The sequence below is a fragment of the Mesoplodon bidens genome, assembly GCF_964165515.1.
Source record: "Mesoplodon bidens genome assembly, chromosome: 20".
In the NCBI taxonomy this organism is placed as follows: domain Eukaryota; kingdom Metazoa; phylum Chordata; class Mammalia; order Artiodactyla; family Ziphiidae; genus Mesoplodon; species Mesoplodon bidens.
This window is the reverse complement of record NC_138181.1, coordinates 9,749,346-9,771,469: the sequence shown is the minus strand read 5'-3', so window position 1 is coordinate 9,771,469 and position 22,124 is coordinate 9,749,346. Positions and strand designations below refer to the sequence as shown.

Below are 22,124 nucleotides of genomic sequence, written 5' to 3'. Positions count from 1 at the left end.
TCTGTTGTCAAATTCTGATTCTGTCTGGCGGTGGAGGGGAACACCATCCATCGAGAGGTGAACCCCAAGGCCCCCCAGTGGGCGGGGCTGGGGGAGGGATGACGGGGAGGTCCAGAGGCAGACCTGGACAGGACAGGTCTGGATGGCTAATAGTTTGCTGAAGAAGAAAAAAAAAAAAGAAAAGAAAAGAAAGGAGTCTGAGGAAAAAGAATCAACCCTGGAGAGCTAGGACAAAGAACCCTAACGAGTGGATGGAGAGGATGGGCCCCCAGCTTTGGGTTTCGAACTGCGACTCTCCCACAGTTTGATTTTCTTTCCACCCCAAAGCATGGTTCGTATTTTGAGTTGCGAGGAGATGGGCGCTGCGTGGGGACCCAGAGGTGACATTATTAGCGCAGGGAGCCAGGACACTGCTGAGCGGGCAGCCCTTCTTCTACGTGCCGTGCCGCTTAGAGCCTCCGAGGACCGGCAGCGCCAGCTCCGCCCCTCACCCGGAGCCAATCAGAAATGCAGAATTCCAACCCGCCCCCAGATCTATCCAATCAGAACCTGCATTTTAACTCGGTCTCCAGGTGACATATGCATATTGGAGGTTGAGAAGTACTCCTTGGAGAGCAGGATGTACCTGGCAGTAAAGAGTTAGGTTCATCCCCTCCCTCGTGTATCTAACTTACCTCTGTTAATTAATACCTAGTTAAGACTAACACAGAACTTCAGAAAGGGCTGCAGCAATATGAAGCGTGTGAGTAGGGAAAAGAGATACCAAAATAATCGTCTGCCTCTCATTCCCAAGCCACCACGTATGTCCTACTAGGATGTCATGCAAAGTAAGATCCAGAGGACTGCTGGCATCTGGAAAACCTAGAGCGCTAGCTCAAAGTTGAGATTCTAGGGCCCCATGGCAAACCGCCCGAATCTGGATCTCTGGGAGTGGAAGACAGAAACTGCACATTAGTAAGCGCCCCTCGGTGACACATGCTAGAATTTAAGAATGAGCCTCCCGATTTCCTTTAAGTACTATTGGATGGTTGGTACGGATTTCTCTTCCTCCAGAGAGAAAGTGGATTGCTAGTACCTCTGGATCCGTTGTTGCCTTGGAAATAAGACCCATCTAGCTGGGACAACTCTGTGACCCTGACTTCTTTCTGCCCCTGAGTTGGAGAGCACCTGTACAAGCCCTTCAAGAGGTGTGAGTGCTATGGAGCCTGAGGGTAAGGCTGCTGTTCTCAGCACTGCCACCCTCTCTTTTTTTTTTTTTTTTTTTTTTTTTTGCGGTACGCGGGCTTCTCACTGCTGTGGCCTCTCTCGTCGCGGAGCACAGGCTCCGGATGCGCAGGCTCAGCGGCCATGGCGCACGGACTCAGCCGCTCCGTGGCATGTGGGATCCTCCCAGACCGGGGAACGAACCCGCGTCCCCTGCATCGGCAGGCGGACTCTCAACCACTGCGCCACCAGGGAAGCCCTGCCACCCTCTCTTAATCACGAGGCTCTGGCAGTCCTGACACTTGGAACACCCCAAACTCCAGGGCGACGCCAGCTGCTGAAGCCAGGATGCCTTTGAACACACTTCATCATCTTTTTGGTGATTTGATTTTTTTTTTGATAATTCTATTTTAACTTTTTAACTTTTTAATTTTTAAAATTTTTTAATGAAGTATAGTTGATTTACAATGTTGTGCCAGTCTCTGCGATACAGCAAAGTGACTCAGTTATACTGATTTGATTTTTAAAAATGCAAAAGAGCAGTGAGAACATATGGGTCGTGGTGGTGGGGTTCAGTGGGGTGACAATGATATCCACGCCCAGCCTAAAAGAGATTTTCCTTCTTATTAACCACAGAGGAATAAAAAGGAAATGCCAGGGCTTCCCTGGTGGCACAGTGGTTAAGAGTCCGCCTGCCGATGCAGGGGACACGGGTTCGTGCCCCGGTCCGGGAAGATCCCACATGCCGCGGAGCGGCTGGGCCCGTGAGCCATGGCCCCTGAGCCTGCGCGTCCGGAGCCTGTGCTCCGCAATGGGAGAGGCCACGTCAGTGAGAGGCCCGCATACCCGAAAAAAAAAAAAAAAAAAAGGAAATTCCAGTATTTTCCTTGGCTGGGCTGGCATTCCAGGTACAGGTCCAATAGTATGGGAAAATCTTTCGTTTGTTTGTTTTTGCGGTACGCGGGCCTCTCACTGTTGTGGCCTCTCCCGTTGCGGAGCACAGGCTCCGGACGCGCAGGCTCAGCGGCCATGGCTCATGGGCCCAGCCGCTCTGCGGCATGTGGGATCTTCCCGGACCGGGGCACGAACCCGCGTCCCCTGCATCGGCAGGCGGACTCTCAACCACTGCGCCACCAGGGAAGCCCTGGGAAAATCTTTTGATACCAGAGCATGACTTAGTGGAATTTTTACATGTCCTCATACCACGCCTTAAAAATGGTTTCTCTGTGCTTAGGTGTGGTCTGGGGTCACTTGGAGTATTTGCTCACTTCTGGGTGAAACTGCCAGTTGTCTGAGGTTTGGAAGTGCCTTGTTAGTCAGGGAAAGACATGAACTGAAGTTGTCACTGTCATCAGTTACAGAATTAAGTCACAGTGAATTCCTTAGGCAAGAAGCCTATAGCAGCCTACAGCCTCATACCAGAGAGCTTGGGGTCGCCAAGTGGCACAGTCTGGATCCAGAGGGAGGCTCAGCTGTAATTCAGACCTTGATCCCATGGGACTGGGACTTGGGAGCCCTGGGTTCTGGTTCCAGCAACGCCAGTGACCTGGGAGCCTCACCCTTCTTGGGAAACCCTAGCCATCTCACATCTGAGCTTCCCATCTGTAAATTAAAGGGGCAGACATGGTCTCCTCTAAAGCTCATGTGGGTCTCAGACTCCAGGTACCAAAGAGTTTTCAAATTTTAGTTGGAATTTTAACATAGAATTGGCTGGAGGGGAAAGATCATCTGAAACCTAAAACATGGAAAAGAAACGCAGGCAGCGTTGAAAAATACATTCTTGGAGAGCAAGTATTTAACTTTCTCTCTGATCTGAAACACACAGCCGGGGGGAAACTTCTGGAAATGATTCATGGGAGCAGGTGGTGTACATGGGATGGGGTGAGGGTGTCTGCAGGGCCCCCCAGGTACTCCGCTGGCCCACCATGCCCTGTTACCATTTGAAAGCTGTTAAACTGGGACCCGAAAAAAATCAAGAGATGGGTATGTGTGCAGTGGAGGAGGGTGAATGGTGCATCACTGGCGGGAAAAAGTCACCGTGCACATTACCATTGATTAATTGAGTGATTTTAGTCGAGTGAATATTGATACATGGCAGGAAGGCATGAAAATAAAATGAACACATACGGGAATTACTATTAACATAAGTGATAACATCAAAACATCTGGTAAGATGCAGTTTAAAAAACAACACACAAATGAAATGGAATGTAAAACATTTTCACAGTATTCAAAGCTTTTGTAAGAGATTTAGACTCTATAAGAGGAGTGCTACGTGGAGAACTAGAGGAAACAGGAATCTCGTCTGTGTCCTGTGTATCCGCTGGTGAAAGGCCAGGAGGGCCAGCACATTAGGCCACAAGAGTCTCTCCTAAATCAGAACGCCTGAGCCCAGCACATCCACGGGGTTCCAGCAGAGCAATTAGTTACCTGGAGTCTGATGAGAAAGACAGACTCTAGGTTTGGGCAATGGGGTTTCTGGAATTTACAGACCCAGAGGCCTTCGGGAGCCCTCAGTGCTAATTCACCGACACCCAAAGCCAAGTGTGACACAGGATGCTCTAAAAATAAAGCGTTCTTGGAATTCTCACCTCACTTTCTATCTTCTAAGATAAGTACGAATGTTCTTCAAAGATTTAGCTGAGTTCTGCCCATGACCTCACTGGATTCCACCCAGAATGATGATTTTAAACCCTCACGAATACGACCTTTGCACTAACAATAATCACCAAATCACACACAGACCTCTTTTGGAAACCAATGAGAAAGCCAATGAGTCTGCACATCGTTTTTGTTACATCCTTTGTTGAGAAAAACAAAGGTTTGTGATCAAATGCAGCTTAGGGCCCAGAGCCTCCCTTTGCCCCGCAATGGCTGATGTGTCATAGTCAAGGCTGTCCCAGGTCCACAGTGAAACTCAGTCTCGGGACTCTGTGGTTGGACTCTACAATTGCAATTCACATTTCCAATTTATTTTGAACTCTCGTACTGCTTCCTACCTGAGAATTCCCATTTAGAGAGTCCACCTGTTCATTTATAACCTTCCTGGGGTAACTGCTATGGCCCACACAAGGGCCTTTCCCAAGGCCCTCACCCTGGACAGAGGCCTTGTTGCCTGACCCACTCTGTCCAAACAAGCAGATACATATGAGCACAGAACTTGTGAGTTAATCAATCAAGACTAAAACCCAGATCCAGACGCTCACGAAATTGCTCTGAATTTCAGTTGACAATAGGAAAGTAGAATATCTCTAATGAACTAATATATATACACATTTAAAAAAATCATCCAAAATTACAGGCAAATCACTTAAGATCCCCAACACTTTATGATTAAAGGTCAGAGAGAACCAAAAAAAAAAAAAAATGTATGAAATGATGGGTCACTAATTGTCAGGGGTTCATTAGATCAGGATAACCCTCAAGAACGAAATGAAGTTGGCAGGCTGGCTTTCAGACTGGAGTTTTGGGAAGTTAACAGAATCTTCCACTGTTTCTGTGTCAGGCAGAGGCCATGCGGGTGATGCCTTCCAGCCCCACTGAAGCATTGGATTGGGTATAAACATTTGCCCAGAGAGACAATCGTTAAATCCTCGAGGTGTTACAGAGAATTGAGAATCAGGCTTGAGGGAGAAATTAATTTGGGAGGAATTACTTCCTATACATTGAATACAGGAGTCAAGTTGCTTCCGTGAATGGGTTTATGTACATCACTTATTAAACGCAATGGCTTTGAGAATTATCTTAGGGCCCTTGGGGGAAAACCGTAGCTGCTTTGCCTTTTAGACTCCCTCTTTGGATGGGGACCCTTGTAGCTTAACTTCCCCTCTGCAGAAATGAAAAAAAAAGCCAAACAAACATTTTTTTAAGTGCAGAGGACAGGCAGGCAGGCTATTCTGAATTTCTCTGATCTCTAGGCAATCAAGTTCAAAGGAATTCATTTCTTCACAGGAAAGACAGGAATGGGATGTATTATGAGTTTTGATTAGCGTTGTGTTCGGGCCAGGGCAACCCAGAACCCCTCAGGAAGGAGGATCCACAGCTACACTACCAGGAGAATCCACCTCCCATTGGAAATGCTCAGAGAGACAGCCACTCAGCTAGAAAGTTGCCTCAAAGGCACCAAGAGACCCCAGTCTTACCACACCTTTCAAATGCTCAGTGGAGATTTTTTTTAAAACCTTGAAAAGTAAGTGGGTCTGTTGGTCGCTTTAAAGCAATGTGAAATGAACAAACAAGGGAATTAGAATACTAAGCTCTTTACCCAATGACAATTCACCCTAGACTAGCAACTTGCTCGACTGTTCTCAATTTTTTGTTTTTCTCCTTTAACTCTGTTTTTTGAAAACCACCGTTGCCTTCTCAGTCTACGAATCATCACCTCTGTCACACCAAGGCAGGCCCGGGCCGCCCTCCACGTGTCAGGAGGTGAGATCAAACCTGAGGCTGACGGTAACCACCTCCAGGGCATCTGAGACTGGCTGGTTCATATCAGAGATGACACATGGCCACAGGGCCAAGCAATGCAGGCCCCTCCCTTCGTTCTTACTATTTCTCCTGTGCACTGTCACTCTCTGAGTGTGGTGTGTGTCTGTTTCTGTCCACAACGAACAGAAAGAGAAACTCCTCGGGAACTGAAAGCCGTGCATCTTACCAACAGTTAGAATTTTCTAGTTCCGAAGGCGTAGATTAGCTGATAGATCCATAAGCAATTTGTAACGACACAAAGAGAGTGGCAGAAGCTAACGTTTGCGCCGCCTCTCCCTTGCTGCCAACCCCCTTTCTTAACCGGCAGCGCTTTCTTTTGTAGTGACTGTGTCTCTGATTGAGATGGTGCTGCACCTGCCTTCCCCTGGAGACGTGCTGCTCCACACTGCAGGTCTTCAGAAGCTTCCTGATCTAAATGGGTTTCCTCATCTGGGCATGCAGCTTCAAATATTGGCTATACTGGGGTCTGGAGCATGGGGATGGAGGGAGGGGTGGGAAATGCTGCAAGGGCAAAGTAGCTGGATTACGATGCCCTCCACCTCGAAGGAGCAGGGGGTGTGAACCGCTGAGGGTCCAGGGGTGTCCGCTCCCCCCTAACCCACCCCACGAGAATCACTTAAAGACCGATTGGAAAGTGGGACATTCGTGGTTCTTCATCTTCTTCATGAAGTTTTTGAATTCTTTGTTTTTCTTGTCCCACTTATGGATGGCCGTCAGCAGGTACTGGCTCTTGACCTTGCGGCCCATGATGAGGAAGTGGTGGCTGAGGTTGTCCAGCTGGTGACAGGGGCAGTCGGCCCCATTCTTCAGGTACAGGACCAGCTTCTTCAACTCCTTCTTCTTGATGGGCCCCAGCTTCAGGGGCTTCTTCTTCTTGGGAACAATCTTCTTGTCGCCATTTTCCTTTTTCACTTCTTTGATTTTCATCCTCAGGGCTAGAGAGGGGGAGGACACAGAGGGGAAGAGGAGAGAGACAGTTTTAGGACACGGCTTTTCATCAGAAACCACAACCCACCTGCGGGCAGAAGAGCAGGAGACATAAAAGGCAAAGAGCACCTAAAAGAGGGAGGCTCCATCTCTCTATTCTATAGATAAGGACCAAGGTCTCAGCTCACCTTCACGTACCAATTCTGCTCCCTGGGTTTGCGGTATCTGATGGTATCTCAGTGGTTGCCACAGGATGCCATGAGAGTCTCAGATAAATGTTCAAAACCAAATCATGTGTCTTTTTTTTAAAACTCCGGGACTCAGACTATCGTACAATGCTTTAAGAGAAGGAGGGGATCACCTAATCCAATCAAGTCCACGTAATCGAATGCTACCAACATCAGCACTCAGAGAAAAAAACTTACCCTGAGTTTTGTTTGTTTTAAGGAGAAAGTTATTGGTTTAGGGTTTTTTTTTTAACATCCAAAGGACCTAAAATTCTCTGTCAGTTGGGTCCTGGAAAGAAGACAGACAGAGCCTGTGTGTGTGCAGTCAGCAAGGGAAAGCTGACTGCATCAAACGTCGGCGTCCAGCTTTGTCATCAGAGAAACCAGGGTTCCAACCACTGGACCTCCAGCGCGTTCAGACAGCAGGTACCGTTGACGTGCTGTCCACCACTCATCAACCACTAGATGGCGCCACTAATGGGCTATCCTACCCACCGTGTAGACCCACAGAACCAAACTCGACTTTGACCTCTCGACCCATTCGAGCAAGTCCTGGTGAGGGCCTGATGGATAAATCCAGGTGGTGATTCCTTAAATCTCACATGGTACCTGGGCTTCTTCCATTCTCAGCACGGCTCCCTGAAGAGAGGGAAAGCCAGCCCTCGGCCAACTCTGCCTTCTGGCCTCTTTGTCTCTACAGAGCCTGAGTCAACAGTGTTTCAGGGTTCGTGTGTGGACCACACACTCTAGTGCTGGCTTCACGGGGTTAACTGGTGAGGATAAGTTAGCGTGGAGGCGTTCTATTCATTGGAAATGCACCAGAAACACAAACACAGCGTCCCTATAACAGTCAACTCCCCTCGAAGCCTCGCCAGCCCTGGAGAGTTCCAAAGGAGTTGGAAATCATTTCTAGATTCTGGTCACCAGATGATGTGTCCATCCCTTGAATTCTTGTGAATTCCAAATCACCAAGCCCTCTCTTTTGAATAACTCAACGGTTCCACCCACATTCCATGAGGAAAGACTTGAATCGAGCTACAAAACAGTAGCTAATGACTAGGAAAGCATCTGGATGCCCTCAAGAGCGCTGAGTATTTTCCATGTACTTCCTCGGTGAAACCTGATACCTCCACGAGGAAGGTGCAATTATTTCCCCCATTTAACAGATGAGAAAACTGAGGCATAACGGTTACGTTTACTTGCCCAGAGTCACTGACCCTAAACTAAACCCACGGACTGAATGTGCACTTATAATCACCATGCTGTCTAGGCCGAATTGCAAAATTCTTTATAATGAAGCTGACATTTCAAGTGCTGATTAAATGGACCAAGACAATACGGGAGAAGAGCTCGGGCTCTCTTCCCAGGTTTACCCACATTTCAAAATGACTTTACTTACGAAATGGTTAAGAGTTCCTCCCGGTTGAAAGGGAACACCGCAAGAATGAAGGCTTTATTATTTATTCTTTAGCTGATTAGAAAGCACACCCTTGGCCACCCCAAGAATTAGGAGAAATCCTAGGAACAAAGCTTCAGTGAATGTGTCAAAATCAGGAAATCAAAGGCACTCCCATCCCTTTTGCTTACGGAAGGAGTTCCAGATCTGCAGCCACCGAGCCCCGGGTAACAAATACCCCGGGTCCACAGCCCTTAAGAAAGACCTCACTCCCAAGGGTGGCGGAGGTCTTGGGGACTGGCCCAAGCAGCAGATGGTTAGCACACGGGAGTGCGCTGAGCACAGTTTCCCAGTGAGCTCCTCTCTTTACTGCCCCCCGTCCCACGGAACCAGCCACTGCCCAGCACCTCTGATTTTGCTTGATTCCTGCACCCACTCCCACCCTGAGGGCAGAGGCAGGGGGACCAGCAGGTGGGAAAGCCGCGACTAGGGATCAGCAGAGACCACCCCTCTGGGACCTCCGCCCAGACCTGCCCAAGCAGCTCTCCCTCTCCCGCCCCGGCTCAGCTCCCCTTGTCGGCTTACCATCCTTGTACCTGGTGGGTCACCTGAGAAAAGACTTCACCTGGGCCAGTCTATAGTTCGCTCATCTAGAAATGTGTCCGGGGGGTTGAGCCAGAGGAGACTCCCTGCCCAGGCCCGGGCAGATCAGGGCTCCATCTCTGCCCGCCCTCCTCCGCATTGCGAGAACCGACTGACCCGAGGAAGGCGGCCAGGGACTGCAGGAAGGCGAGGCGGTGAAGACACCCTCCGAGAAGTGCCCCGACGTGTCACGTGACCCAAGGTCTAAAGCTGGGATAAATTACATCCCTGGCAGGGACGAATGCATTTCCAGCGACAACTGGGCAGCCTCTTTTCTGCAGAGAAGTGGGCCATCGTTTTTTTTTTGGAGAACCCGCTGTGTGCCAAGCCCAGGACAGGTGCTCTCTGTGCGGCTCTCCTGACTTAATGCACAGCAATTGCTGTTATTACTGATGACGATCAAGGAGAAGGACTCAGGTTAAGGGACAACGCAAGGCCACACTTTGTAAAAAGAGACTCAGGACTAGAACCCACCCCTGACCCCAAAGACCACGCTGGTTCCTACTATACCATGACGGGGTTTCAAATGCTATTGCTTCAGTGGAAACTATTTCCCTCTTTTGATTGTGTTGCTTTTAATCACAACTCAAATCAAAAATTAATGTTCCTTTGCCATGACCGTGTCAAGGAATTTAGTTTACATAGGTGGGAGCATGGCGGGGAGAGGGAAAAGCAAACGATGGAAATGTGTTCTGCATTAGACTCTTCGTTTCTTGCCATTTGGCTCACTTTCTTTTTTTGAGGTAGGGAGAGTAGAGAAGAAGGAGGCACATGTGGCCAGAAATTACTAACATCTTTCCATCTTTCAGGGCTTTATTTTAGGGATGCAGATTACCAACAATGTTTGGATAGGCGATTAGCCATTCCAGGTTGATTTCCCCCTGCCTTGTGGGTATGTGTGCAGCCTCCCACCACATACATTCAGGGGCTGCTGGGACGGGGTGGAGGGAGACTGATCACCACTTCCTTTTCCCCCACCCGGCCTCCACCACGCAGACAGCCTGGACCCCAGGGATTTCACCCATGGACTGTGTTTGCGCTGCAACCGGTGCTGGTGGGCAGTGGGGGAGCAGCCCCAGCAGGCAGCAGCTGGGCTCACAACAGGGGCGCTGCTGGAGTCCCAGGTCCTGAGTTCTAACTGGGTGGCCACAGAACCTAGATCTGAGCTCCTGGAGTCTGTAAAGCATGGAGTGCAGTCTGCCTGCTGGCCTGGCCGGTCGAGCATCCAGAGGGCCCGTGCTGGGCAATCCCAGGCAGACTACTGCGCCCACCCTGTCCCCGTCCTTCTCTGCCCCCTTCCCGAGCCTGTCTCCCACAGGGTGATGATTCTACACCTGCCTCAGGCCCTTGATCTCAGCTACCCGTGACAGCCAGACCCTGAACTAAAACAAAACAAAACAAGAAACAAAAACTTCTCTGCATTTTTTCTTAGCAGCAACTGAACACCCTCCAACAGTAGGATATGACTCCTGCCTTTCACCTTGCTGGTCACGGCCAGCAAGGATGCAGAGACCAGGAACTTTGAAAACTCAAAACTTAAGGTCACAGTTAGGGGCTGTCTGGGTCTTTCTCTGCAACCTTAAAATAAATAACCCCTTCTATTCAGGTTAGACCCTGGAAGTTTCATCCCACTTGCAGTCACCGAAACCGTATTTTTTGCCCACAAATGATACCCCCCTTGGTAGCCTCCCCACAAAGCCTGGCCATTTTCTGAGGCTGAAATGAGCAGAGGAAGCTTGTTACACTCATCCCAAACCCACACTCTCTTCAAAACCATCTTTTCCTCCTGACCTGTTTATGCTAATGTGGCCGCCATCCTTCCAATTACCCAGACAGGGAGCCTGGATGAGAGGCCACTGTTGGCCGAGGGCCAGGCATTTACACGATCGACAGTGTGGAATCGCTGCAGGACTGCAAGAAAGGGCCTGAGATGGGGAAGGTGCCGAACGGGCTGAGTCAGTCCCCAGCTTTGTGACTCATTTGATTACAGAAAACAGTTGCAGTGAAGGATAAAGTACAGAGACGAGAAGAGAAGGAGGGACCACCACTGGGGAGTTCCTGCGAAGTCATCAGAGGCACGGATGGAAAACTAGGCAGCTCAGCGTCTCAGAAAGCACAGGGGGAAGGCGCTTCAAGTGGAAGAAATGCTCCTTCATCCCCAATGCTGCAGAGTTTAAGAATGAGTGTGGGACTAGCTTGCTAGCCTTGGCAGTGGGGGGGGGGGGGTTTGCTGACGACCTGTGGGAACCACGATCCCAGGGGGTGAGGGAGACCCCCAGAGAGCTCCACACCAATGGGAAGTGAAAAGGTTTTCCATCCTGACAACCACCAAGCGTCTGGAATGTTTGTGAACAGTTATCACCGGCCACTTCTAGCCAAACATAGTAGATTGAGCACACAGTCATTTCCACCCCTCTAAAATTATAGTTTAAAAAAAGTTATAAACACACGCAAGAAAATGGTAAAGAAACAAGGACATCACATGTAGTATAATAGAAAGCACATGGATGGTGGGTCCTGGCTTGATGAGAAAAGACAAGCTGAAACCCAGGAGCTGATAGTAAGAAAGCAGCAGATCCACATGGCAGGACCCAGACCTGCTCGTGAACTGGGGCCATCGGGTGCTTCTGCACTCGATGACAGAGACTGTATTAAATATAGGAACTGAGGAGTCTGCACCAGGGCACCCAGATCCACCAGCCTGGCCATAAATCCGGATGAGTGCCCCTCACCAACTCCAGCTGCAGCCAAGACGTTTATTCCGTACAGAAGGTTTGAACCCAGACAGACGGGGCTTGCGGACACCAGACTCACAGGAGGACAGGGTAGGGAGGAGCTGCCCCGACACCCAAGGATTCAAGGAAGGTCTTCACAGTGAAGAGTGAGACCCTCAGGTCTTAGAACACTACAGCGATACCCCCAGTCAGAGGACTGTAGGGTTTCTATCTAAAGAAACTAGTAGCCCCAAAGACAAGACCTACAGCTCCCCCTAACAAAATGCCAAAATGAGGCCATGCATACACACAAAGAGCTCCAATTTAGTGCTTTACTCTCAAACTCCAATGGCCAGCCAAGGATCAGCAGGCCTTTAAAGGAAAGCCTCTAAATGTGAACAGGAGACCAAAACGTACAAAACACACAGAAAAAAAGAAATCAGAGATAACAGAAACAAGGTATGGCACAGAAGAAAACTGTTTACAAAGATCATGGAAGATATTGTATTCATGAAACCAGAAGAGAAGGCTATCAAAAGGAATGTTCAGAGAACCAAGAGTGTTTGAAGTTTGAAAAGGTAAGAGCAGAAATAAAGAATGCAACACACGTGCTTTGACATGAGGTTGGAACAAAATGACAAAGAGATGGAAATAGGAGAAAGAAAGATAAAAGAGAGAATCCAACCAGGAGGTTCAATATCTGAATAAGAGAAAACCAAGAAAACAAATGAGAGAAAATACCAAAGAAATAATACAAGAAAAATTTTCCAGAAATGAAGAATGTAAGTTCTCAGATTAAACAGTGCCCAGGTCAATGAATCACAGCATTTAGAAACACCAGAGGTAAAGAGAACTTATAAAATCCTCCAGAGGCAAAGAGAGGCTACATCTGCTGCAAAGGACCAGGCATCAGAATGGTACTGGATTGGTCAACAGCAACACTAGAAGCCAAAACAATTTCCAAATTCAATACTGAGCCAGTCAATGTGGGAGAGGAGAATAAAGACAACTTCAGGCATGTAATGGTTAAAAAAAAAAATCTTCCATGTATCTATTCTTAGGAAACTGCTCCAAAAATGCAGCACAAGACCCAGGGTCAGGAAACTAAAGCTCTAACATAAGATAAAAGCAATGGAAGTCTTAGAACGGTTTCTCCAGAACAACTCTGTGGCCGGCGTAAAGCTCAACCAGTCCAGACTGAAACAGGAGGAAAGAGGGATAGATGTACATCTACAGGAAGGTCTGGGGCTGAATTCAAAACACAAACATGGGGGCTTCCCTGGTGGCGCAGTGGTTGAGAGTCCGCCTGCCGATGCAGGGAACACGGGTTCGTGCCCCGGTCCGGGAGGATCCCACATGCCGCGGAGCGGCTGGGCCCGTGAGCCATGGCCACTGAGCCTGTGCGTCCAGAGCCTGTGCTCCGCAACGGGGGAGGCCGCAACAGTGAGAGGCCCGCGTACCACCAAAAAAAAACCCACAAACATGAGGAGCCAGGAGAATAAAATGAGGCAACTGCTATCTCAAGGGAAAACCAAATGGTGTATAATAAAGGAAATCTACATGCAGTACACTACAGGGCTCAGCTGCAAAGAATATTGACATCATTACAATAAATTAAACGCTGAATGTCCATTTAACCGGAAGTGTGATATAACTCTATTGAAAAGAATGGGGAGAAGAGGGAATAGAGTATAAGACAGATGTCTTTATCGTCAGTCACAGAAAAGCAATAAATAGTGTCTAAAGATTAAAACGAAGAATTTAACTAAAACTTAAAATTGGGTAAAAATTAAAATTAAGAAACAAAAGTGAGACAGATCTTTGTCTTCAATAATAGAAAATCAATAAGCAATGTCTAAAAATCAAAATTAAAAATTAAAATTAAGTATGGTATTTATTTACTCCATTTTGCTATCTATCGTAAGAAACAGCTAAATTCGCTGAAAATTATTACCTCTGGGTTGTGGAAATTAGTGGTTGGATGGCATGGGGCAGAGGCCTGCAGTTTTTTGTTAAAAGCCTTTTAATACTATTTGACGTTTTAAATTGCATTTATTCTGAAGCAAAAAACTTAGATTTTAAAAACGCTTGCTGTCTAGTAAAGAACTGAAATGTATATAAAATGTCAATGAGTCACAAAATGGGAGCTCTTAAAAGAAACACAAAGATTACATTTCCTGGTCCTTCACTCCCCATTCAGCTGGAGCAGCTTGGCGTTACTTAGGGCTTCTCAGGAAGGGTTCTGTTTAAGAATTCTGCTTTTTCCACTGTTTATTTGGGAGGATGGGGTAGCCTATAGAGCTTGTCAAGCCGATCATTTTTCAGATAAAAAACCAATTAGGTTAGAATTCGGATTATTTACTTTGAATGCAAAGGGACGTCAAACCTGGTTCAGCTGAAAAGGCTGCCCGAGGCTGGAGGTGCCCGCAGCTCCCTGCCTCTCAGCCCTGCCACAGCTCCTCCGAGCAAGGAGCAGGAAAGCATGGGGTCCCTGCAGATTCTGGGGACAACTGACCAGCAGTCAGATATACTGTCTCCAATAGGTGCTAATAAAAAATCATCCTGGGGGCTTCCCTGGTGGCGCAGTGGTTGGGAGTCCGCCTGCCGATGCAGGGGACGCGGGTTCGTGCCCCGGTCCAGGAAGATCCCACGTGCCACGGAGCGGCTGGGCCCGCGAGCCATGGCCGCTGAGCCTGTGTGTCCGGAGCCTGTGCTCCGCAACGGGAGAGGCCACAGCAGTGAGAGGCCCGCGTACCGCAAAAAAAAAAAAAGAAAAAGAAAAAATCATCCTGGGGCAGGTAACCCACCACACAGTCTGACTCCTGACTTGCTTGCTTTCCTAAATTACTTTCTCTGGCAGACAGGGCTGACGTTCCTAAACAGATGATCTGTGCAGCAGCGGGGCAAGATGGACAAACTCCTTACCGAGTGGCCTGTTCCCAGACCCCAGGACAAGGAAGAGCCCACAGGTGAGCGCCTGGAGCATCAGCCCTGGGGGTTCAGCTTACACCCCTCCTCCCACCCTGCCTCCTGGGGAAAGAGCCTGTTCAGATAGCAAGACCTCTCACTTAGCAGTCAGACAGAGAGGACCTGCTTTTCTACGTCCCAGCCCCGTTTTCACAGATCTCTTGGGTGGGCGACCCTGAGGCAGAAAGCGCCATCCCCAAAGCCAACTGTGCAAATGAGATTTGGTAACAGCGCTGCGCAAGGGCGGGGCTGGGAGAAACTGCTGCTGCTTCCAACACTCAGCAGAGGGTCTGGGCACCGTGCAGGCTGGCTTGCAGGCATCGGGATCCAAATGAGTCCTGCTGACAAAGGCCCTGCAAAGGCAGCTCAACAGACCTCCGTTCCCAGCAGGGGCCAGTGTTTGCATCATTAATTCCTTTAGCAAAGAAAGGGGCTTGCGCTTGGTACAATAACTCAGACTCTCTCCCTGACCACAAACCACGTGCTGCATACTTACATGCATCTACTGGCTACAGGACAGACGCTACAGAAAGAAAAGGAGAAAAAAAGAAAAATCAAAACAAACAAACAGATTGAAAGCGGTTTTTTTTTTCTCATTTACAAAAGATCGGCAGATGTAAAAAATGCTCCTGAGTGGCTTATTTGAGACAAATTATGTAATTGAAATTGGCCTGTCTTCTGGATCCCAGACATCTTGGGGAGGTGGGGGGATGGTCAGGCAGGAGGGTGGAATTTGCAGCTCTATGCCCTCCCAACCCACTTACAAGTACTCACGCACACAGCATGGCGGCGTCGGTGTCAGCCATCGGAATCCTGTTGCCTAAGTGCTTGATTTCATGGATTGTGTTAAATCCCCACTGATCGAAGCTAATGGTGCAAAATGGAAACCCCACTTTGAGAGCAAAGGGCTGCCTGGTGTGGGTTTATTCTGGACGACGTGTGCACCGCGGCCCAGGCAGCAGGGGCTTGGGCCCCTCTCCTCCCAGTAAGGACCGCATCCTTCCTCCATGCCTCCCCAAGCAGTCGGCAGAGGAGAATAGGAGACTTGCTTAAATAAAGTCAGTCAAAAGGATTAATGGAACCTTGGCTCCAAGTCCGGGCCAACCGGCCAAGGCAAACAGTCCTCCTGCCGGAGGGCTCACTAGTTTTCCATTCCAACCCGCAGTGTTCATCCCACACGCCACGTTGGAGTGCGCAGTGGTCTCTTGGAAGGAAGACGATGGGGAGTGGGTTTCAGAATCAAGAATCGGAAAAGCCATGAGCTAGCCCTGGCTCTGAGAGATGCTCCAGAGAGGGGTCCTCAGGATCTCCTGCAGGGCTTGTTAAAATGCAGACTGGGGGGCTTCCTGGTGGCGCAGTGCTTGGGAGTCCGCCTGCCGATGCAGGGGACACGGGTTTGTGCCCCGGTCTGGGAAGATCCCACATGCCGCGGAGCGGCTGGGCCCGTGAGCCATGGCCGCTGAGCCTGCGCATCCGGAGCCTGTGCTCCACAACGGGAGAGGCCCGCGTACTGCAAAAAAAAAAAAAAAAGGCAGATTGCCGGCCTGCCCCCAGAGCTTCTGCTTCAGCAGCAATGGGACAGGGCCTGAGAATGTGCATTTCTGACCTGTTCCCAAGTGATGCTAATGCTGCTGGTCTGGGGACCCCACTTGAGAACCACTGGTCCAAAGGGTCTGAGGGTGGGCTTTTTGGTCTGTCACCTTGGTTATTCACAGTGATGCATTCTGAGGACGCTTTCTTGGATGGTGTTTAAACTTACTGGAAGCCCAGGGCAGCCCGCCAAACTCATTAAAACTCAGGCTGAAGTCAGCACGGGCAGGTCCAAGACCCAGCTGACCTTGGGCAAGCTGGTCTAGTGCCATTTTCAGAATCGCGGAGGTCTCTGGGGCCCCTACCCCGCAGGGGTGGAAACTTGCAAAGTCAGGAAAACCGAGGCTTTGTTAGCAAGAGGTGGCACCTTTCAGAGTAAAGGACTCTGAGTCCAGAATCGCCAACTCCAGCTCCTGGTTGGGATTCCATCACTAACTTCTGTACAAATCACGTTACTTCTCTGCGTCGTCATGTAGCCATTTGGACCAGTTAATCTCAACTTCCATTCCAGCATGGGCATTCTGTCTAAGTCTTCATATTTCCTTTCTCTGTCTTGAAATCCAGTATAGGTCATCCAAGGGAAAGTATCCTCTATCTCAGACGGTACCGGCTGCCCTCGCCTGCTCACGGCGCCCGGGGACCCAGCTGACAGTGGTCACAGCCCAAGCCCACAGAGAACACAATGGCACAAGAGCCTGGCCCTGACTGTGGAGTTGTCTAAACTCAAAGGCAGCCCCCAAAAAGCATCTCCCAGCATGGCGGCAGGCAGGTCTTCACGCTATCCCATCTGACCGATGGGAAAAGAGGCCTGGGAGTGCCCTGACCCCTCGGCTGGGAGATCCCCGAAGCAGCTATGAGTCACGCCTCTGAGAAGCGGCTGCAGGCACACCTCAGATCTCAGCCCTTCACTGTTCTCATGGTTGATCCCTCTGAAGGCAGAGCGTGTGCTCCAGACAAAATTTATGCTTTTCCAACCCATCCCTCCGGCCAAGCTACAGATGATCTTCTCCAGCCTTGACCCCCGCCATCTGCATATGGACTCAGCACAGGTGGTAATTACCCGTGAGTGTGCTTTCTCAGCCCCCTCCCACCGTGAGCCTGCAGGCCTGGTCCACCTACCCACCCCTGTCCCTGGACTAGTGGGTGTCCCACACACCCCAGAGCTCAGCTAACACTGATACACAAGCGAACGAAGAGATGTAAACAGCACAGTCTGCCCTGAAGTTCACGGCCTCACTGGTGAGACAGGCATCATTCGCCCAAACCTCTGCTTCAGCAGCAACACCCACAGCCAACAGCTACTTGGCAGATCAGGCCCTGGTGTAGGTGCCTTTACATGTTAACTCACCGAATTCTCTAGCAACCAACCCTGTGAGGTGGACACCCTCCTGATAACTGGCTTGCTGATCAGGAGGCTAAGGCAGGATGGCTCAAGAAACTGGCCGAGGTTCCACGGATCTCGAGGGGACGCTAACTGTGCCAGGAGGCGTGGAGGCGAGGCCATCACCATCCACCACCTGAAGCACGGACAGTGCTCAGCTAAGGTCCAGGTGACCCAGGCCTCGTGTGAGGCTTGGGCCAGTGGTCGCTGCAGGCTGGGTCTCACTAATTCTTCCCTAACACACAGAGAATGTTCTCCGACAAACCAACCCCAATCACTGTCCCTAACAGAGGTATGCCTGTGAAACCCTTGCATGGTACCTATAATTAAGAGAACATTTCAGAAACTAACACAACATTGTAAATCAACTTCACTTCAATTAAAAAAAAAAAAAAGAGGACATTGGGCTTCCCTGGTGGCGCAGTGGTTGAGAGTCCGCCTGCCGATGCAGGGGACGGGGGTTCGTGCCCCGGTCTGGGAAGATCCCACATGCCGCGGAGCGGCTGGGCCCGTGAGCCACGGCCGCTGAGCCTGCACGGCCGGAGCCTGGGCTCCGCAGCGGGAGAGGCCACAACAGTAAGAGGCCCACGTATCGCAAAAAAAAAAAAAAAAGGGGGGACATTGATACGTTGAAACAGTAAGTAAGAGAAAAATCTCTGCCTTTGAAAGGCCTAGGGTGAGGAAAACTGCAGAGCAAGTTTAGGAGTGTAAATCTACCACGTAAACTTATTTGGGAAGCAATCACTATGCAAAATTGTGCACATCAAAGACGCAGAGGAGAGAAATACTCCAAAATATCAGCAGTCGCTGTCTCTGGGCACCCTGAGTATGGCTGATGTCTAAGCTCTTTATTGTGTTTCCCACTATGCTCCAGGTTTTATAATTTTTACAGTGAGAAAAAAAAATTATCCCGAAGAGAAGTAAGTCTTATCTTACTCTGGGCAAGTAAGATGTTTACAGCTTACAGTTCATGACTCTTCCAGCAGGTGCTCAGCAGGTCTTCACAGAAAGCCCACGAGACACCAACTTAAACATCGATTAACCCTGTGTGCATTCGACCAGATTTCCCAAACAAACAAAAAATTAAATTCCTTGCTACCCCCTGAAGTTTCCTGGGGCAGCCAGCAGGGAAAAGCCCTGGTCATGGGCAGGGAAGCGAAAGGAATACAGCTGGGCCTGCAAACCAGGACACTTCGGAGATAGAGGGCCATTCGGTTTTATGCTGGGACCACAGGAATAAACCGGGGCTTTCCTGAGCAAACAGGATATGTAGCCACCCTAACAAGGAGGTGGCCCGTGTGTAAAGGGGGGGTGCATGTTTCACAGGTGTGGCTGGCATGGAGGTGGTGACGAGTGGCCTGGCAGAGGAGAGGGCACCGGAGGCCCTTCTTCTCCCTCTCCTGGCTCCCAAAGCTACCAGGCAGGTGCAGAGGTCAGAGGGTCAGCACCCTGTCTGACCGCAGGGTTGCCCACACTTCCGTGGCCCTGGCTGGGGAAGCAGAGTCCAGTGGACACAGAACCATCGGGCTGGAAGGAGCCTTTGACACAGCCCTACATTCTACGTCCCGTTCCCTCCGTGGAGTGAGGACAGCGAGGCCCGGTAATGTCAGTGACGCCGGGCATAATAAGAAGAACAGGAGACCCGTGTCCTAGGGCATCCTCCTCCGCTGGGGCCTGGGGGCAGGGAACATCCTCACTCAGGAGTCACTGTCCCCCTTTCCCTCCCAAGGACGTTCGAGGTATAAAAGGATTTGGAAAGGGAAGTACCTCTCTGATTCGTCACAGGTATCTCTCAAGTACCAAGTTCAAAAGAGGGCCAAAAAACAGCCTATGTCCAAAATGGTTCATTCTAACCATCACAGGATGGCACAGGCAGAAACAGAGGCTGGTCCTAGACCTGAGCCCACCCCTCGCCCGACATGAAGGTTCTTCCTGCTCATCCGAGATCGTGACCCACGTAGCTACCCAGCTGACTGCACTTGCATGTTGCTGTTTCTTTTTTTCAGTCTTTCTAGGCTTTGTATAAAGAGCAGGGAGGGCAGAGGGCGCAGTCACCCTAGCAGCCTGTCTGACCCCGGCCTGGGAGGCACCAAGGACCAGCCCGAGTCCAGCCCACCGTGCACACCTTCCCCATCCATCAGATGGGGCAGCACTGGCTTCACCCCAAAGCCCCAGAGAGGGGCAAGAGCACACACGTTCTCCAGTCACCCGCCCAGCACTGCCCCACCAGAGACAGACGTGTAACCCCTTGGATGACAACGTAATCCCATCAGGATTACAGTGTATCTCCAAACCGGATGGAGAGGAATGCTGGTCTCCCAAAGGTGAAGTTTGTCTTGGCCTCAGGTAGATCTGGATGAAGCCAAGAATCTGAAAAGTTAATGGCAGTCGGCACCCGGTTCTAGCTCTGAGCTGGCCTCCTCTCGAAAAGGGAACCCTCCTACACTGTTGGTGGGAATGTAAATTGGTGCAGCCGCTATGGAAAACAGGATGGAGGTTTCTCAAAAAACTAAAAATAGAACTAACATAGGACCCAGCCATCCCACTCCTGGACATATATCCACAAAAACAAAAACACTATGTATGCTGAAAAGATATATACACCCCAATGTTCATAGCAGCATTATTTACAATAGCCAAAACATGGAAGCAATCTAAATCATTCAGATGAATGGATAAAGGAGATGTGGTGTATGCACACGCACGCACACGCACACACACACACACAAATGGGATACTACTCAGTCACGAAAAAGAATGAAATGTTGCCATTTGCAGCATGGATGGACTTGGAGGGCATTATGCTAAGTGAAATTAGTCAGAGAAAGACAAATACTGTACGATGTCACTAAAAAATCTAAAAAATACAACTAACTACTGAATATAACAAAAAAGAAGCAGACTCATAGATATAGGAACAAACTAGTGGTTACCAGTGGGGGGGCGTGATGGGGGATGGGGAAGGGGGTGGTACAAACTGTTGGGGGGAAGATAGATAGGCTCAAGGATGTCTTATACAACACAGGGAACGTAGCCAATATTCTGTAAATGGAAAGGAACCTTTCAAAACTATATAAAACAACAGATAAAATGAATTGAAAGCTGGCCTCCTCTCTACTGTCTAGGGTCCTTGCTCCCGCCAAGCTCAGCAAGCAGGCACACAACGTGGCCAGTGGTATCGGCCCTGAGCTGGGTGTCCCGAGTCCTGCTTCCAGATCCTCTGACTTCACTGAGTCTCTTTTCTTTCTCTCCACCCACCTGGAGCCCCACACACAGGTAAGGGGGCAGATGTGGGTCCTCAGAGCCCGGGGGACCGCGGGAGAGGGGAACAGGGTGATGGGATGGGGTGCCCCACTTGGGGCTCTTTTCTGCTTCTCCAGGAAAACTACTTACTTAAAAGAGACGGAAACCAAAATCAACACATCAACAAACAAACTTCCCCATGGCTGCGGAAGCCGCTGTGCCCCGGGGCCGAGTTGGTCCAAAAGAGACCTCTGGGGAAGCCGGTGGATGCGCAAGGACTCGGATGATGACGGGGACAGAGCTTCTTGGGCAGCAGGTGTCTGACCACATCCTGGGGCGGCACACCAACTGCCAAGGCACGCCTACCACTCAGGCAGCCAGTGCTTCCTACGTGTTTACCAAGCTCCTGGCTGCAGAACCCACAGATTTTGGTTAATGGGCCCCAGGACGCCCCGTGTGAGGTGCATCCCTTCCTGCTGAAGACAGTCAGGACCCCGGGGTTCCGGGCGATGGCTCTGGCTCAGTCTGCTCCCCAGCATCCGGCTCCCTGGCCAGGCGTGCCCTTCACTGGCAGAGGTCAAGAGGGCTGACCCTGAGCCCACATACTCGCTTGCCCCCAGTGGCCCCCCCAGAGCTGGGACGAAGCAGGAGGAGTTGGGAAGCTGGGCGGGTCCCCCCCGGATCTGCCCAAGAACGGAGGTCACCGCCCTGCTCATGCTCCAGGCATCGGGGACTGATGTCACCGCCACTGACCAGGGAAGGTGGAAGACGAATGTCACCCGGCCTATGATCAGAGCTCCGGCACCAGCACAGACACTTCAGGACACAGAATGCTCGAGCTCACGGCCACCACCCGGCCATTGCAGATAAGCTGGTACTACATAGGAGGCACCTTGTCACCTGTCAGCACCCGTTTTGATCTTTGATGGACAGATGTATAGACACCGTACACCCAACAGCTACAGTGCCAATTTGTCGTAAATTGAGGGTTTGCAGTGAAACCATCCTTAACACGGCCTGCACGCGTGACTAACTACTACTGGTAGCCTGAGGGGCTGACACACCCTCTGTATGAAGAATTTCATTTGCTGGCCAGTGAGGAAAGATGCGGTTTCAAGATCCAGGCCCCCTGAGCCGTTTTCTGGCGTTCCGATCTACGCCAGTCGTGATTTCTCCAAAGTTCCTCCCTCCTGTGAATGCAGCTTCTCATGCCCCACGTTCAACAAATAAACGGTTTTTAAAGGGTCCTTATTTTCTAAAGCGCTTCAGATGAGCTGCTGGGGCAAACCCATCCATGTGCTGGAGACCTTCGGGGCACTGCAGGCCAGGGGCACAGAGGGGGGCTC

At 50.2% G+C, this 22,124-nt stretch overlaps 1 protein-coding gene across 1 annotated transcript in view; it reads right to left on the bottom strand.

Moving 5' to 3' along the window:
* Positions 1-3,254: 3,254 nt before the first annotated feature.
* Positions 3,255-22,124, bottom strand: part of SFRP1 (secreted frizzled related protein 1) — a 44,685-nt gene continuing 25,815 nt past the window's right edge. Inside the window, exon 3 of the mRNA XM_081220961.1 lies at positions 3,255-6,626. Coding sequence (XP_081077087.1) covers positions 6,304-6,626 — 323 coding nt within the window. The 3' untranslated portion in view covers positions 3,255-6,303. The remainder of the gene's footprint in view (positions 6,627-22,124) is intronic.